The sequence below is a fragment of the Podarcis bocagei genome (assembly GCF_964188305.1).
Source record: "Podarcis bocagei genome assembly, chromosome: 13".
NCBI classification, from domain to species: Eukaryota; Metazoa; Chordata; class Lepidosauria; order Squamata; family Lacertidae; genus Podarcis; species Podarcis bocagei.
In genome coordinates this window covers 16,084,471-16,097,893 of record NC_138138.1, presented here as the reverse complement: position 1 = coordinate 16,097,893, position 13,423 = coordinate 16,084,471, and the positions used below count along the sequence as shown (strand labels likewise).

Here is a 13,423-nt window from a genome sequence, read left to right as displayed (position 1 = left end):
TGAGGCCGTTTAGGGCTTTAAAGGTCAGCACCAACACTTTGAATTGTGCTTGGAAACGTACTGGGAGCCAATGTAGGTCTTTCAGGACCAGTGTTACATGGTCTCGGCAGCCGCTCTCAGTCACCAGTCTGGCTGCCGCATTCTGGATTAGTTCTGGTTTCTGTGTCACCTTCAAAGGTAGCCCCAAGTAGAGCACATTGCAGTGGTCCAAGCGGGAGATAACCAGAGCATGCCCCATTCTGGCGAGAGTGCGTGGGCGGCAAATCTATGCCTAGTCCATGCAAGTAGCTTACGGCATTCAGGCTTGTAAACAGCGAAAAGAACAGAAACAAAGCCTGATTAAATTCAACAAACAGCAGAGGCCACTTCCGGGCAGAGATCAGCTGCGTTGCCCAAAGCGCATTTCTTTTGCAAAGTTTTAAAAACGCATGTGCTTTTAAATGTTGACCTTGCTTTGGGACAGTCAGGCAGGCGCCGTGTATCCAGCGTGTGCTTGTAGCAAACTCTAGTAACGCTGCAATTTTATCTTGGGTGAAACAGTCATCCCTGTTGAGGGTTCAGAGTCACAGGTGGGAAGCGAGGGAAACGGAGTCAACAGCCTCTGGGAGAAACCCTCTCCTCTTTCCCCCAGCCCTACTGGGGCCTCCTCTATATCAAATATCCATCCCTACGCAAGGGACCACTGGCTGCATCAGCTGTAACTGGAGGAGTATTAACATCTTGGGCCAAGGGGAGAGCTTTGTATATGCAAGCAGGGCTGTGTTAATGTCATACACAATGGCCTGCTTGTAGATTCCCCCCCATTCCTCCTTGCTCCCTTATACTAACGTGTGTATCTGCCAAACAAAACCAAGACCGCCCCCTTGCCCTTCCTCAATGTAATGCAGCCGCCCTAGGTAACCACATTTGGTTGCATTCGCCCCTTCCCTGTACCTGAAGTTTCCTTCTGTTTCAGAATGTCGATGGCAAGCTCCTTTTTCTGCTTCTATTGTTCTCATAAGGTTGCACGAAATGTCATCAACAATCACGCTTTTTTAAAATGCTTGATTCCCCCCCCCCCGCGCCTGTTTCACTTTCTTTCTTGTTTTTTGAAAAAATATATATTTTATTTTCATTTTTTAAGCAAGTTTTTTTATACATTCACATCCTTTTCAAATTCTGCGCTCCTGGCATTACTTAGATCCCCCCACCCCCACCCCCGATTTCCAATTTCCCCCCTATTTCTTTGCATCTAACTACATTTTTTCTAGGGTGGCGCTGTGGTCTAAACCACAGAGCCTAGAGCTTGCCAATCAGAAGGTCGGCGGTTCGAATCCCCACGACGGGGTGAGCTCCCATTGTTCGGTCCCTGCTCCTGCCCACCTAGCATTTCAAAAGCACATCAAATTGCAAGCAGATAAATAGCGGGAAGGTAAACGGCATTTCCGTGCGCTGCTCTGGTTCGCCAGAAGTGGCTTAGTCATGCTTGCCACATGACCTGGAAGCTGTACGCCGGCTCTCTCAGTCTATAGAGCGAGATGAGCACACAACACCAGAGTCGTCCGCGACTGGACCTAATGGTCAGGGGTACCTTTACCTTTACCTACATTTTTTCTAGTTCATTTTGTCGCTCCCCCCCCCCCCATTTAACTAATATTACATTATACGTGTTACAATAATCCTGCTAATGTTTTTAAGTATACACAGTGGTCTTGCATTTTATAAACTTTACCCACTCTTGATTGAATTTCTTATCGTTTTGGTGCCTGATCCTCACGGTAATCTTTGCCATTTCAGCATAGCCCATCATCTCAGTTATCCACTCATCGTTGGTCAGGGGACTTTTTCTTCCTTCCACTTCTGGGCAAGTAGCATTCGTGCTACTGTTGTCGCGTACATAAATAGTCTTTTGAATTCTTTTGGTATTTTGTCTCGTTTGTTGTTGTTTAGTCTTTTGGTCGTGTCCGACTCTTTATGACCCCATGGACCAGAGCATGCCAGGCACTCCTGTCTTCCACTGCCTCCCACAGTTTGGTCAAACTCATGCTGGTATCTTCGAAAACACTGTCCAACCATCTCATCCTCTGCCAACATGTCTTTTCCAGGGAGTCTTCTCTTCTCATGAGGTGGCCATAGTATTGGAGCCTCAGCTTCAGGATCTGTCCTACCAGTGAGCACTCAGGGCTGATTTCCTTCAGAATGGAGAGGTTTGATCTTCTTGCAGTCCATGGGACTCTCAAGAGTCTCCTCCAGCACCATAATTCAAAGGCATCAATTCTTCGGCGATCAGCCTTCTTTATGGTCCAGCTCTCACTTCCATACATCACTACTGGGAATTGTCTCCTGTTAACCCTAGTAAAAAGGCTTCTGGCTTTTTTTTCATAAAAGTTATCTTAAACACTTTTTTCAATTCGTTATAGGGCCACTTTCTCCCCCTGCATCCCTTTCCTTTTTTTGTCTAATGTTCCAGTTTTCATAACGGAATACATTCATTTAGCAGACCTTGGACTTGGGCCAGGGAGGCTTGGGTTTAAATTCCTCCGCTGTGAAGCTCACAGGGTGATCTTGGGCCAGTCACAATCTCTCAGCCTAACCTACACCGCAAGACTGTTGTAAAGACAAAAAGGAATACTAACTCCACGAGCTCCTTGGATGGAATAGCAATGTCATAAAATGCACTTTGAATGAACTCCCAATTATTTTGTTGCTGGGGGCGAGCCAGATAAATTTTTAAAATATTCTTTGGGGATCTGGCACTCTCATCCACCATGATGGCTTTGAGAGTCTCTCCTGTACCATTTGCCTATATCTTTGAATGCTGTTAACGTGTGAGAGAATGCGGAAGAGAGCAGTCTTTCCGTTTAAAGGAGGGTTGTGGAACCTTCGGCACTCTTAATGGTTTTTTCGAACTACAAGTCCCATCATCCCTGTCCATTGGCCGTTCTGGCTGGGGCTGATGGGAATTGGAGTCACCTGGAAGTGTGTTGCAGCCATCATAGGCTTCACGTTTGTGCCTAAGGCCAAGCTAGATTAGAAGCAGAATAGGCATTCTGGTTATTATGTCTTGAATAGCTTTCATATATCCAGACGGTTGAAAATATTTATATCCAGACCTTCCAGTCAGTCGCTCAAGGTGACTCACATTAAAACTGTTAAAACCCTTAAACGATGAAAAACAACAATAAAACCTGCATGTGTTAACCGAGGCATCTGATTTGTTTCCTCCTTCCCTAAGACAAATCACCCAGGGCTGGTTCCCAACAGCTATGCCTGTTAAACTGCCGCAGTTTCCCATCCCTCCCTCCTGAGGGAACCACAGTTAATGCGAAAGGGGGAAAGGATCTTTTACCATTCTCAGCTCCCTCATAAAACTGCTGTTCTCTGGAGGAAGCCATGACAGTGTTGGGACTGGCAGAGGTGAAGCAAGTGTTGGGAAGATAAGCTTGGCAAATACATGAGCTGGTGAGAAATCGGGCTGGCCAGCTGAGAAAACAAGAAGCAAATGGGTGCAGTGGCAGTTTGGATCTCACACCTGCAATTTTTGCAGGCTGAGTCAACCAGGGCAGAACAAGAGGCTTCATAGGGGCTGGTGGCATCCTGTGGGCAAGTTCCCAGAGCCCTGTAGTAGCTGCAGTACCCAGCCATGGGTGGCACAGTTGCCTAAGCATAGCTGAGGGCAGTCTAGAATGCCCCCTTTTCTAGCAAGCTGACCTCTTGGTACCAAGAGTGGGATGATGTTGGGTTCCTGTTTATGCCACTATGCAGTTTTTGGAGTCACAGGACTCTGTTTACATTCCAGACTGTTGGAAGTCTCACGGGAGACGGATGTTGTTGCTACTGGTTTCCTGTTTCTTTGTCTCAGTTGGTTCACTGACTCTCACAGAGAGAGGATGTATATTCTTTTCTGTCTGCGTAGTTAGAAATAAAATGTAGCGATATAGCTCATATATTTCTCGTCCTTCTGCTGCTGTCTGGATACTCTGCGTAATGGGAACGTGCCTGCAGCCTCATCAAAGGCTTAGGTCGTTAATCACCGCCGGAGGACACAAATGGAGGAGTAGCTTGGCCGTATGGAGTTCCGACAGATAACTGGGTCTGGCTGCCAGAGCCCTCTGTTGGACTCCCTAGGCATCCAGATTGACCAGTTGAAACTCTGTTATTTGTTAGCCCAAAAATGGAAAACGAGTGAGGTCCCAACCAAAGAAGAGTGGCAACTTAAGTTGACAGAATATGCGCAACTCGCAGCCTTAGCATATAAAAGAAGAGAACAAGCAGAACATAACGTTTAGAGAAGATTGGAAAATGTTTATTGAATATATGGGAAATAGCTGCGTACAGCTGAAAACGCTGGCAGCATGAAGATAAATTCAGCAGTGTAAATAAGTTTTGATGGATGCAATAACAGAATGGTTTAGTTTATGTAAAATATGCAGGGATTTATGATATGTGAAATGAACCATGGAAAGAGAAGAAGGGAAGTCATTGATATCTTAAGGATGCAAAAATGAGGACATTAAATTGCAAAACAGGAAATTTAATAAAAATTATATATATATTTTAAAAAGAAGCAGCTTTGTAGCGCCAAGTAAGCCTTTGGCGCCAAACCAACCTGACTGCCTTTCTTTCCTTCCCTGCAGGTCTGCGGTGAGAAGAACCGCTTTGAGAAGCTGATGGAATATTTCCGAAATGAAGACTGCAACATTGATTTCATGGTAATGCAAAGGCTGGGAGCAAAGGTCACCGTTTAGCTTCTTGTCTACCAAGGGCTCTCCCTCCCTCCTCAAACGTACCAGCACAAATAGATGGTGTTCGCATACACACACACACACACACACACACACACAGAGAGAGCCTTGCTGCCTTTCACCTGATTTGCACACATCACTGAAATGTCGATTAAAAACAAAACATTGGCTTATCTCTTTTTTAGTTTACTTTGGTTTGCCACCCATGGTTTATTTAGAGGAAACAAGCCATGATCCCAGATTTGAATGCCACAACAGTGCAGGCGATGATATTCCAGTCTGGTATTGGGAATAGAAATGTCCCTATGGTGACAAGATTATTCAGGCAGCATCTCCTGTCCTCAACCTTGCTCCTTCCTTGTTGCTGTCTTTTGAGCTAAAGGGAATGCGGCTGAGCAGCTGGAGCAGCCAAACAAACAGGCCAGACTCTTCCTTTTGTATTGTCCTTTGGGCCCGCTCCACGTCGTTGGCTATCACCGGCGGAGACAGAGAAACAAGGAAATTGGGACGCCAGGGCATCAATAGGTTCTATGAGATAAAACAGAGCATGGTGTGGATAGGGTTGTGTCCAATTAAGTGCTACTCAGAGTAGACCCACTGAAGTTAATGCACCTAGGTTAGTGCTGTCCATTAATTTCAATGGCTCTATTCTGAGTAGGACTATGGATCCAACCCATAGGTACTGTTTGCAGTCGTATCTCAGACATCATCCCTGTTTTGTTTTGAGACGGCAAATATAACAACAACAACAACAACAATAACAACAACAATAACAATGGTAAAGGACCCCTGACAGTTAAGTCCAGTCACAAACGACTCTGGGGTTGCGGGTGCTCATGTCGCTTTACTGGCCGAGGGAGCCAGCGTTGTCTGCAGACAGATTTTCCGGGTCATGTGGCCAGCATGACTAAGCCACATCTGGTGAAGCCAGAGCAGTGCACGGAAGTGCCGTTTACCTTCCTGCTGGAGCGGTACCTATTTATCTACTTGCACTTTGACGTGCTTTCGAACTGCTAGGTTGGCAGGAGCTGGGACTGAGCAACGGGAGCTCACCGCGTCACGGGGATTCGAACTGCTGACCTTCCGATCGGCAAGCCCTAGGCTCAGTGGTTTAGACCAGAGTGCCACCTGTGTCGCCAATAATAAAAATAATAAATAATACCTCAGCCACTCTGGGCAGCTCCCAATTTTTTTAAAAAAACTTTTTAAAAACTTCCCTAAACAGGGCTGCCTTCAGATGTCTTCTAAAAGTCAGATAGTTGTTTATTTTCTTGACATCTGATGGGAGGGCGTTCCACAGGGCAGGCACCACCACTGAGAAGGTCCTCTGCCTGGTTCCCTGCAACCTCACTTCTCACAGTGAGGGAACTGCCAGAAGGCCCTTGGAGCTGGACCTCAGTGTCCGGGTTGAACAATGGGGGGTGGAGACGCTCCTTCAGGTCTAGTGGGCCGAGGCCGTTTAGGGCTTAAAAGGTAGCATCAACACTTTGAATTGTGCTCAGAAACGTACTGGGAGTCAATGGAGGTCTTTCAGGACAGCTACCCTTTTAAGGCTGTACTTTTGAGACGGTTTGGTTTATTGTTCAAGCTGAGAGCCAAGGATGCGGTGCCAAACCTGCTTGAGCATCACTATATCAGAGCTGAATATATAAAAAATGAAACGCAACCATAGAAAATTGAAATTATAGCCTAATCAGCTGAATCGTATCAATATAACAAGGAGCTATGAAGAAATTCCATATAATTATAAAAGCAGGGATTATATACTAATATGCTCTCTATTTATTAAAAAAAAATCCCCAAAGGCTAAGAGTGTATACCTCAGAAGTCGAACGGAATCCGTTTTGGAAGTCCGTTCGACTTCCAGAACGTTCAGAAACCAAGGCACGGCTTCCAATTGGCTGCAGGAAGCTCCTGCAGCCAATCAGAAGCCGCGTCAGACGTTCAGGTCCAAAGAACGTTTGCGAACCGGGACACTCACTCCTGGGTTTGCGGCGTTCAGGAGCCAAAGTACGACTGTACTGTGGTTAAAACCAATACGTATAAACAGATACAGAAATGAATGGAAATGTGACTATGAAACCCTGTTAAAGCTCATCGGTGCCAGACTAGTCCTACCCATGAGAACCTAGCCTGAAGAAAAGTGTAAAAAGAGGTACCCAGTTCCCAAAGATAATGTGCTCTCCTTTCCTTCCCAAAAAAATCTAGGTTGCTTGCATGCAGTTCATCAATATTGTGGTCCACTCTGTGGAGAACATGAATTTCCGGGTCTTCTTGCAATATGAATTCACACAGTTGGGACTGGATGATTACCTAGAGGTAAGAGGGATGTAACAAAAGCCTGGTTGTGGGTGGGTGTCTATTGATGGTGGTTATTTTAATGCATTTTTCATTTGCAACCTTCTTAGTGATTCTGAGATGCCTTTCTACCTCTGCGATGTGGGTTTTCTGAACCACAAAAGTTTCTGTATACACTGGTACCTCGGTTTTCGAATGTCATCTGTTCCGGAAGACTTCAGAAACTGAAGCATTTACTTACGGAAACATTTACGGAAAACACAATACGGAAGCCGCATAGCATGTTCAGCTTCCAAGAAGCATTCGAAAACTGAAGCATTTACTTCCTGGTTTTCGGTGTTCGAAAACCCAAAGGTTCAACTTCCAAGACGTTTGAAAACCACTGTACTTGCCTAAATATTTGTGATTCAATTTAACATGTTTGTTTGATTTGCTATATACAGTCAAACCTCATTTGTCAGACGTAATCCATTCCAGAAGCCCATTTGGCTTCTAAAATGTTCGACAACCAAGGCGGATTGGTTGCAGGCGCTTCCTGCACTCAAGCGGAAGCTGTGTTGGACATTTGGCTTCTGAAAAACATTCAGAAACTGGAGCATTTACTTCCAAATTTTTGACTTTCGGGAGCTGAAACGTTCCAAAACGGAGGTGTTCAGGATATGAGGTTTGACTGTACCAAACTAAACTAATAGTAATAATAATGGCATGCTAATATTAATTTTACATGCCATGCTAATATCCCAAAAAGTTTTCTAAGAAACAAAAATAGACAGCCTGAGAATGGAATGGCTTCACTTCAGATTAGACCAGGCTCAATTGAACCTGAAGTCCATTCACCATCATTCTACAAGTTTGAATTAGTACCCTCTGGCCAACACAGTGAAAAAGTCAAAACAGCTCACTTTTTTGGCAAGGTGTCCTTTTGGCACAGAGAATTAAGATGACTGGGTCTGGCTGCCAACGTCCTCAACTTTGGCAACCCCACCTCACTTTAAGCATTGATTGCCATTTTTATTTCAGATTGGACTGGCATTGGATTTGTGCCATTTGCTCAATTTCACCTGTATAACTCCAACTCCGCCCCCCGTATATTAATGTGTAGAAAGAATACCTTTCTAAAAATGGGGAGAAAGTATGTGTGACACACACTTTTATGACACATATGAACAGGACTTGGAATTTTTGTTACCTACCTTTTAACGAGGTCTACGGCGATGTTATTTCATAGGAGATTTTGTGAGAATTGGAAGCTGCCTTGAAGTGTCGTTGATTTAGGGTAGAAACGGATGAAATAGAAAACAACAATTGTAGGATGTGTTAGCCTCCCAAATAATTTAGCTCCAACTTGTGCCAAACCTACAGGTCCCAACTTAAAGAAGAATGGCAACTTAAGTTGACAGAATATGCACAACTTGCAGATTTAACATATAGAATAAGAACAAGAAGAACATACGTTTAAAGAAGATTGGAAAACGTTGATTGAATATATGGGAAATAATTGTATACAGCTGAAAATGCTGGCAGCATTAAGATAAATTCAACAGTGTAAATATGTTTTGATGGATGCAGTAATGGAATACTGAATGGTACAGTTTTTGTAAAATATGCAGGGATTCATGATATGTAAAATGAACCATGGAAAGAGAAGACGGGAAGTCACTGGTATCTTAAGGATGTAAAATGAGTATTTTAAATTGTAAAACAGAAAACGTAATAAAAATTTATATAGTCGTACCTTGGATCTTGAATGTCTTGGTACTCGGACGTTTTTGGCTCTGGAACGCTGCAAACCCGGAAGTGATTGTTCTGGTTTGCAAATGTTCTTTGGAACCCGAATGTCGGTTCCGATTGGCTACAGAGCTTCCTGCAGCCAATCGGAAGCTGCGCATTGGTTTCCGAATGCTTTGGAAGTCAGCGGACTTCCGGAACGGATTCCAAGGTACGGCTGTATATATTAAAAAAAGGTCTGGCTGCACCATACAGACACACCAATTCCGGTCTTGCCTGTTTCCATCCTTGCGGCACTGCTTGAAACAGGCTGCCTCCTTCCTTCTTCATTGCACAGCTAAGCCCAGCCATAGCTTTAAATGCCACACTTTTCCTCTTTTGCCTCAACAGAAGCTGCGCTATTCGGAGAGCGACAAGCTGCAGGTGCAAATCCAAGCCTACCTGGACAACATATTTGATGTGGGCGCCCTGCTGGAGGACACCGAAACCAAAAACGCTGTCCTGGAGCACGTGGAGGACTTGCAGGAGGAAGTTGGACAGGTGGGGGGCTAGCTAAGTTCTCTGGGGTTGATGTACCTAAGCTGCACTGGGGGGGGGGCAGTGGCTTGGCAAATGAAGAAGACCCTCCCTACTCACTAGGTCACACAAAAATGGGGAAAGGGCTCAGGGCTGCCTGGGTCCCATCCCTGCAATCTGTATGCACAAAAGGGATGCGGGTGGCGCTGTGGTCTAAACCACTGAGCCTCTTGGGCTTCCCGATCAGAAGGTTGGCGGTTCGAATCCCTGCGACTGAGCTCCCGTTGCTCTTCCCCAGCTCCTGCCAACCTAGTTCGAAAGCACACCAGTGCAAGTAGATAAATAGGTACCACTGTGGCGGGAAGGTAAACGGCATTTCCGTGCGCTCTGGTTTCCATCACAGTGTCCTGTTGCACGAGAAGTGGTTTAGGCCTGCTGGCCACGCGACCTGGAAAACTGTCTGTGGACAAACACCGGCTCCCTCGGCCTGAAAGTGAGATGAGCACCGCAACCCCAGAGTCGCCTTTGACTGGACTTAACTGTCCTTTTACAACAACACCTGCCACTAACCTTTTGTTTGAACAAGGGGGGCTGTTGGCTGTTGGACCCCCTTCCATAGCATGTTGCTCACTGCCAGCTCTTTCTTTTCCCTGTTGCATATCCTGCCCTCCTGCAATTCACTCGCCCGTGCGTTGTTTCTCTTTGCAGCTGGCAGAGAAACTCCAGGATGCTGAGAACGAATCCATGGCCAAAGTCGCAGAGCTGGAGAAGCAGCTGTGCCAGTCGCGCCGCGAGGTGGAGGCCCTGAGAGCACGGACCACGGGCAATGAGCAGGTATGGGCAGCGAGCTGCAGCCGCCGTGGATTGTTGGAACTGGTTCCCAAAAAGAAACGTTTGGGGCGCCTTGCCATTTTGAACCAAAGCTTGATCTAGTATTATTATTATTATTATTATTATTATTATTATTATTATTATTATTATTATTATTATTAGAATTTATATACCGCCCTAAACCTGGGGATCTCGGGGCGGTTCACAGTATAAAATCAAGCTATAAAACCACAAAATACATAATAAAAAGAAAAACAACCACCACCACAAAAAAACACATTTTAAAAGGGCATAGGATGTCAATCAGATCAACCAAAGGCCTGGTTAAAAAGGAACGTTTTTGCCTGGCGCCTAAAGGTGTATAATGAAGGCTCCAGGTGAACTTCCCTGGGGAGAGCATTCCACAGATGGGGAGCCACTGCAGAGAAGGCCCCGTTCTCGTGTTGCCACCCTCCGGACCTCTCAAGGAGGAGGCACACGAAGGAGGGCCGCAGAAGATGATCTCAGGGTCCGGGTAGGTTCCTAGGGAAAGAGGCGATCCTTGAGGTATTGCAGTCCTTAGTACAGTATCCTGTTTTGAACAGTGGACAGCTAAAAATGCTGTCAGTCAGTGAGGGCAACTCTCAGGCAGTGGTCTGACTCGGTGTTCCTAATTGGAATTAGCTCTTAGGTGAGTGGCAGGCAGCAAGAATTCTAGAGTACAGGTGAGGAACCTTTTTTTCTTTCTGTTGAGGGCAGCACTCCTCTTGGTGTTTGGTGAGGCCATTCTCCTTTCTCCTTTCTTTCCAGCAACCTTCTTTTCTCTCTCTCTCTTTTTCTTATGGTTGGTGGGCGGCTTTTCCCCTCTTGCTTTTTTTATTTGGGGCTGGAGAGGGAGGTGTAGCAGAGAGGTGTGCTTTTCTCAATAAGCTTTTTAAAAGCTTACTGGGAAATGATATATAATGAGTTGAAAAATAACGTTTAAAAACAAACAAACCCAGAAGCTTTCCTTTTGGGAATTATAGGGACCGAACTTCCCAAACTGTATAGAAATTTGTTCATGTACAGCGGCAAGAATATTACTTGCCCAAAAACAGAAAGAAGAAGAAATCGCAGCAAAAGAAGAATGGATACAAAAACTTATGGAATATGCATAATTGGCAAAACTTCCCAGAAAAATAAGAAATCAAGATAACAAACAGTTTATAAAAGAATGGAAATGGTTTATGGGATATTTACAAACAAACTGTGAACAGATAAGAATATTGGCAGGATTATTGTAATAATCTGCTGCTTTATAAGAGATGAATAAATGATAAATTTATTTTTAATATTTTCTGCATATTCCAAATTAAGGAACCGCAGAAAGAGGGGGAAGGAAGTCGAGTTCTGAAATGTTAAAATGATTGTAAATTTTTTCAAATGTATAAAACTGAAAATCATAAATAAAATATTTTGAGAGAGAGAGAGAGGTGTGCTTTCTAAGTTTTCTGCCCAAACCTCATGATTTTCAATATTGTCTTTCTCGGAACAGGATAGGACCAACAGTCCAAGGAGTCCCTCTTTGCTACAAATGCCACAGCCTCAGGGGTCTCTGCAGTACCCTGCCTTGCAGCGCAAACTAGAGGAACTGGAAGACAAGGGGCTAATCCGGATTCTGCGCGGACCTGATGGAGATGTCATCGTTGGCATTGAGGTCATCCCGGTCATTGTGGAAGCATCAGGAGCCTCTTCAGTTACGATTGATGCACCTTCGTCAACCAGCACAGGTACGTGGAGCAAACAATATGCCCATTTTGTGGCAGAAACAAAAGGTGTTGTCCGATCCCTCTTTTGCTGGGCTCTACCACATCGAATGGGACACGGGTGGCACTGTGGGTTAGACCACAGAGCCTAGGACTTGCTGATCAGAAGGTCAGCGGTTCGAATCCCCGTGACGGGGTGAGCTCCCATTGCTCGGTCCCTGCTCCTGCCAACCTAGCAATTTGAAAGCATGTCAAAGTGCAAGTAGATAAATAGGTACCACTCCGGTGGGAAGGTAAACGGTGTTTCCATGCGCTGCTCTGGTTCGCCAGAAGCGGTTTAGTCATGCTGGCCACATGACCCAGAAAGCTGTCTGTGGGCAAACACCAGCTCCCTCGGCATGAAAGCTGTTTAGGGAAGCTTTTAACGTTTAACAGACCATTGTATCTTAATACTTTGTTGGAAGCCGCCCAGAGTGGCTGGGGAAACCCAGCCAGATGGGCGGGGTATAAATAGTAAATAATAATAATAATAATAATAATAATAATAATAATAATAATAATGAGCTCCGCAACCCCATAGTCGCCTTTCACGGGACTTAACCGTCCAGGGGTCCGTTACCTTTTTACCTTTAGCTTAAATAAATAAAGAGGTGCTTCTTTTCCTTTCCAGATTTTCCTTCGCCGTCTACATCTCCTGTTCCTCCTCCTGCTCCTGAAATCCCACCAGCCCCGCCCCTGCCTTTCACCAAGGACAGCAGCTCCCTGGTTCCTTCATCCTCTCAGGAGGAAGCTCCTCCTCTTCCCCCTCCAGCTCCGCCCCTTCCAGGGACCAGTGTCCCTCCTCCTGCCCCGCCCCTTCCTGTGGCAGGAACTGCAGCTCCGCCTCCACCACCACCGCCACCCCTCCTGCCAACGGACGGTCCGGTTCCTCCTCCTCCCCCCCCTCCGCCGATGGCTGATGGTACAAATCTCCCAGGAGTGACAGTAACCCCAGGTGAGCTCAGTCGGTAGAGCGTGAGACTCTTAATTTCCGGGTCATGGGTTCAAGCCCTACGTTGGGGTAAAGATTCCTGAATTGCTGGGCGTTGTGCTAGATTTCCAATTCTATGAATTTATTGTGAGCCGAAATCAGAAGAATCTTTATTTGCATCAGCCACAAGCCATCACAATAAAATAAAATAAAATAAAATGTACTGAATGTAAGAGGTATAAACTTAAGTAGAGAAGAGACATTTTGGGGGCTTACATCTATACTCAAATAATAGATCTTATTCTAACTGCCCCAGCTAAAAACCTTGCACTTTTTGCTGTCACCTGATCATCTTGATCTGCTAAAGGAAAGGACACAGCAGCACTGGTTGAGCGACCCAGCATGGACAATAATAGAGGGGTAATAACCTCACTCCTCAAATTTTTATCAAGAGTGCAAGCACATGACTCAATACTGTCATCTCCACAGGGACATAACTTTTTTTCCAGTGGGATTTTTTGAAATCGACCCTCAAGTACAGCCGAAGGCAGTTTCTTCAATCTTGAGAGAGTGAAAGCACGTCTTGCCTTTGTGAGCCAGTCTTAAGAGGGTATTTCTAAGTGACTAAATTA

At 45.3% G+C, this 13,423-nt stretch overlaps 1 protein-coding gene across 7 annotated transcripts in view; it reads left to right on the top strand.

Annotated features, from left to right (window-relative positions):
* The window catches only part of FMNL1 (formin like 1), a 115,516-nt gene that overhangs the window by 82,871 nt on the left and 19,222 nt on the right, over positions 1 to 13,423 (top strand). For all 7 annotated transcript variants that reach the window (XM_081166123.1, XM_081166128.1, XM_081166122.1 and 4 more), the window contains 6 exons: positions 4,617 to 4,691; positions 6,933 to 7,043; positions 9,141 to 9,290; positions 9,975 to 10,100; positions 11,611 to 11,845; positions 12,492 to 12,815. In XM_081166123.1, coding sequence (XP_081022249.1) covers positions 4,617 to 4,691; positions 6,933 to 7,043; positions 9,141 to 9,290; positions 9,975 to 10,100; positions 11,611 to 11,845; positions 12,492 to 12,815 — 1,021 coding nt within the window. The remainder of the gene's footprint in view (positions 1 to 4,616; positions 4,692 to 6,932; positions 7,044 to 9,140; positions 9,291 to 9,974; positions 10,101 to 11,610; positions 11,846 to 12,491; positions 12,816 to 13,423) is intronic.